The sequence below is a fragment of the Mus musculus genome, chromosome 4, assembly GCF_000001635.26.
Source record: "Mus musculus strain C57BL/6J chromosome 4, GRCm38.p6 C57BL/6J".
Taxonomy (NCBI): Eukaryota; Metazoa; Chordata; class Mammalia; order Rodentia; family Muridae; genus Mus; species Mus musculus.
In genome coordinates this window covers 41900311-41904952 of record NC_000070.6, presented here as the reverse complement: position 1 = coordinate 41904952, position 4642 = coordinate 41900311, and the positions used below count along the sequence as shown (strand labels likewise).

The 4642-nt window shown below is 45.2% G+C and overlaps 1 protein-coding gene across 1 annotated transcript; it reads right to left on the bottom strand.

The window, feature by feature from the left end:
• Nucleotides 1-209: 209 nt before the first annotated feature.
• Ccl21d (chemokine (C-C motif) ligand 21D) lies at nucleotides 210-1340 on the bottom strand. The gene is made up of 4 exons (NM_001270360.1): nucleotides 1202-1340; nucleotides 993-1113; nucleotides 716-898; nucleotides 210-633 (listed from the first exon to the last, which is right to left on the bottom strand). The coding sequence occupies exons 1-4, from the start codon at nucleotides 1266-1268 to the stop codon at nucleotides 603-605; spliced, it is 402 nt and encodes a 133-aa protein (NP_001257289.1). The 5' UTR covers nucleotides 1269-1340; the 3' UTR covers nucleotides 210-602.
• Between the last annotated feature and the right edge of the window lie 3302 nt (nucleotides 1341-4642).

Below are 4642 nucleotides of genomic sequence, written 5' to 3'. Positions count from 1 at the left end.
AACATGCACACATGCACACATACACTCATAAACACACACACACAGACACAAACATGCACATACACACATGCACACATACACTCATAAACACAGACACAGACACAAACATGCACATACACACATGCACACATACACTCATAAACACACACACACACACACACACACGCACACACACACACACATACAACCAGGAACTGAGGAATTCGGGCTGAGGCTGGATCACTTTTTTATTCAGTTAGGTATAAATCATAGGTGCAAGGACAAGGGGAGGGCGCCATGGAGAGCAGGTTCAGGTCTTGGGACCTGAGTGACCTCCTAGAGGGGACAGTCCTGCTGTCTCCTTCCTCATTCCCTGGGAGACACTCTTTCTTCTGACTCTCTAGGTCTACCCCAGGGAAGGCAGCTCCGCCAGGTAAGAAAGGGATGGCCGTGCAGATGTAATGGTTGAAGCAGGGCAAGGGTGTGGACGGAGGCCAGCATGAGGTGGCTGCTTTGGGCTCCTGAGTCTGTTTTCTAGCTCCCTCTTTGCCTGTGAGTTGGACCGTGAACCACCCAGCTTGAAGTTCGTGGGGGATCTCCTGGGCTCCAGGCGGGCTACTGGGCTATCCTCTTGAGGGCTGTGTCTGTTCAGTTCTGGCAGGGCAGAAAAGAAGTGTGAGAGGCAGGTGGAGGGAGGCTCCTCTTTGTTCCCCTTCCATCCCTTCAGCAGCCTCACCTCTTGCAGCCCTTGGAGCCCTTTCCTTTCTTTCCAGACTTAGAGGTTCCCCGGTTCTTCCTGCAGCCGGGGCTTTGTTTCCCTGGGGCTGGAGGCTGGTCCAGGCGGCGCATCAGGTTCTGCACCCAGCCTTCCTCAGGGTTTGCACATAGCTCAGGCTTAGAGTGCTTCCGGGGTAAGAACCTGAGGGTTGGAGGGCAGCAAGCTTTCTTAGTCTGGCCCATCACACCTCCCCAACCCAACCACCAGCCTGTACCCACCCGATCAGCGCACTCACAGGATTGCCGGGATGGGACAGCCTAAACTTGGTTCTTGCTTCCTATAGCCTCGGACAATACTGTAGGGAATTTTCTTCTGGCTGTACTTAAGGCAGCAGTCCTGTCCCCCTCCATCACTGCCTGCAAGGTAGGTGCACAGACCCAGCTGCGGCTTATAAGGTGTCTCTATGGCCCCCTTCCCCAGCCAAAGCCTCTCCCTCCTTGGTACCTTGGGTCCAGGGGATGCAGAGAGCCAGGACCAGGCTAAGGAGGCTCAGAGTCATCATCTGAGCCATGATTGTGGTTGAGTTGAGGATGAGACCAGAGCTGTAGGTGAGATGGACAGCTGCAAGTTGGGGTCTGTGTGTGTGGGCTGCGACTGGCTTGCTGCCTATTTATGCAGTCTGAGACTTTCGCTTCCCTCGCTCCCCCTCCTTTTCCTGTGAGTTGGATCAGATGGCATTAGTGTGAGCATACGGTCAGCTCCTAGCTGTTCAGCTCCTCATCTCTCCCTGGTCCTTCCAGCCACTGTCCCCAAAGCATGATTGCTTCCTCCCTGCCCTTCAGGCCCCACACATCTCCTCTCCTTTCGGCAAGTAATAATCTAGCTAATGACTAGGAGTTCTTTATAGATCCCTGACAATAGGCCTTATTTTAGACATATGATATACAAATGCATCCTCTCAGTCTATAGGCTTCCTGATAGTAGCGCACAAAATTTAAAAGTTTTGTGAAACCCAACTCCCCCTCTTCCTCTACTAGCTGTGATGTTACTACCACGACATCACACTGAACCGATCATTAACAGATCCAAGCCCATGAAACTTTCCTCTGCTTTTTAAAACAATGTGTATTTTTGTGTGGCTGTAAGTGGAAGTGGTAGGTGAGGGTGCAGGGAACTGAACTCAGGTCCTCTGCAAGAGCAACACCCTTCCATAAGTGCTGAGCCATCTTTCTGCCCCTCCCTTATGTTTTATTTATTATTATTTCTTTTAGCTTTTGGGATTATAATATAATTACACAACTGTCCCCTTTCCATCCCTCCCTAGGGATTCTAATAGATATTGTACTGAATCTGAGGACCACTTACGTTGTTATCACTGTCTTTGTAAAATTAGAATTCAATCCAAGAATAAGGGATAGCTTTTTATTCATTTAGGCCTCCTTTAATTAGAATGTTTTGTATTTTTCACAGTATAAGTCTTATACCTACTGGATTAAATTTGTCTGTAAGTATTCTGTTTGGTGCTGTTATAAATATAATTGTGTTCTTTATTTCCTTTTGGAATTTTGTTGTTGTTGTTATTGTTGTTACTTTTTTGAGACACAATGTCACATGTAGCCTTGGCTGTTCTGGGATTCATAGACCAGGTTGACCTTGAACTCACAGAGATCTACCTGCCTCTGCCTCTGAGTGCTGGAATTATTAATTGCTAATAGTTCTCTCTCTCTCTCTCTCTCTCTCTCTCTCTCTCTCTCTCTCTCTCTCTCTCTCCCTCCCTCCCTCCCTCCCTCCCTCCCTCCCTCCCTCCCTCCCTCCCTCTCTCCACTATAGCTTGCACTGTTGGGTTGAAGTGAGCATCTTGTATGTTCCTGATCTGAAGAAAGCTCAGTCTTTCCTTATTGACGGACAAGGTAGGATTCTCATAGTCAGTCCTTTATTATGTTGGGATGTTTCTTGCCATTTTCAGTTAATGGGCTATTATTTTCTCCTCCTGAAAGGGCACTGGATTCATTTTTTTTTTTTATGATGTGGTAAGATCGTATGGGTTTCCCCTTCATGTTAATGTGGCCTTGTTTTAACCTGAGAGCAGACCCCACTTGGTCGTAGTATATAATACTTCACTGTGCTGCTGAGTTTGTTTTTTTAAAAATATTTTGTGGAGGGCTTTTGTGTTTTCATGTATAAGGAATGGGGGTTGGTCTGCTGTTTTCCTGTAGGCTCGTTTTCCAGCCTCAGGATCAGGTAACGCTGACCTCAGACACTGTGTTAGGGAATACCAGCTCTTCAGACTTTTGGAAACTTTGAGAACAATGGATGTTAAAATTGTTGTGATGTTGAAGAGAATTCACACTGAAGCCATTGGACCTGGTATTTTCTTAGTTTGGGTATTTGGCAATTGTTATTCCTTATTCCGTGTTCTCACGTGGTGTGAATCCACTCGGAGGTGCGTTTCTTCTCTAGCTGATTTTGGTAGATTTTGTGATTTTGGAATTTATCCATTTCACCTAGGTTGGAACAGAGTCATACATAGCACACTCTTTTTGTTTGTTTGTTTTTTGCTTTGTTGTTTGTTTTTTGTTTTGAGACAGGTTTCTCTGTGTAGCCCTGGCTATCCTAGAACTTGCTCTATAGAGCAGGCTGGCTTTGAACTCAGAGATCCACCTCCCCCTGCCTCCCCAGTCTGGGATTAAAAGCAAGCACTACCACACCCGGTTTATTGGATCTTTTTTATTTATGTCAAATTATACTGATGTCCCTATTTTCACTTTTGACTTCAATGAGTTGATCTTTTAAATTAAAAAAGTGATTTTATTTCATGTGTGTGGATGTTCTTTCCTACATGTGTATATATATATACATATATATATATATATATATATACACACACACACATATATATATATATCTTCTGTGCACGTGTGTGCAGTGCACTTGGGGGCAGAAGAGGGCATCCGATCCCCCAGAACTGGAGTTACAGATGGTTGTGAGCCACCATGTAGGTTTCGATAATTGAGGCTGGATCCTCTGGAAGAGAAGCCAGTGCTTTTAACCACTAAGCTGTCTCCCTTGACATTTGAGATATATATATATATATCAATAATATTCAAAGCCAGCTTAGTCCAGGGTATCCAGGGTGGCATTCAGTGACCCTTTATATATATATTCACAAAGATCCACCAACCTCTGCCTTCTAATGATTTTTATTTTTATTATCTTTTGAATCTTTATTTCTGCTTTCATCTGTATCATTTCCTTCTGTGTACTGATTTTTTTGTTTGCTCCTCTTCTTTTGTCCTCTTAAGAACCTTACAGTCTGTCCTGACAGCTGAGACAGACCTGGGTCCCATCCTCACACCTGGGTGCTTGTCTTACCTGGCATCTCCTTGCAGAATTTGGGCTCAGCCTCTTTCTGTAGTGCAGACTTACCTTGAACTCGGATGGTCCTGCCTCTGCCTCCTAAATAGTGCATCAAGGCTGTGAGGTGCTGCATCTGCCTGTCCTCCGCAGTTCCATACACTGCTTTCTAAACCTCTTCTTCTCAAGGATGTACAGTTCCCAGATTTCCTTTGCTTTTCTGCCCAGATTTCCCTTCAGCCACCTGAAGGTTGTTAAGTAACAATAACATAAATTCTGGTAATGTGCCGGATGTCTGGGCTTTCTCAGTAATGTTTCTCCTCTCAGTGTTTGTTTGTTTGTTATTTTTCTGTTGAGTGAGCTATATTTTGAGTATTTGTAGCTTCTTGATGACTACTGGGAACTCAGACCATTTAGTGTGGGATCTTTGGACATCAATTCTTATGCTTCTCAGAGGCTGATAACACTGTTAGCTTCAAACTTAGATGTAACCATCCTCTGCCTCCTGAGGGCTGAGGTTAAAGGAGTATGCCACTATGCCTGGCTGACAGCCCTTGTTGAGGACAATGCCATCATCTACTTGTGACTTTC

Excerpts from the sequence above, each read along its gene's own strand:
- Ccl21d (NM_001270360.1), bottom strand. The coding sequence starts at position 1,268 with ATGGCTCAGATGATGACTCTGAGCCTCCTTAGCCTGGTCCTGGCTCTC. Across the intron at positions 1,114-1,201 it reads CTGCATCCCCTGGACCCAAG|GCAGTGATGGAGGGGGACAG; the intron begins GTACCAAGGAGG and ends CCTACCTTGCAG. Across the intron at positions 634-715 it reads GGCTCCAAGGGCTGCAAGAG|AACTGAACAGACACAGCCCT; the intron begins GTGAGGCTGCTG and ends CTGCCCTGCCAG.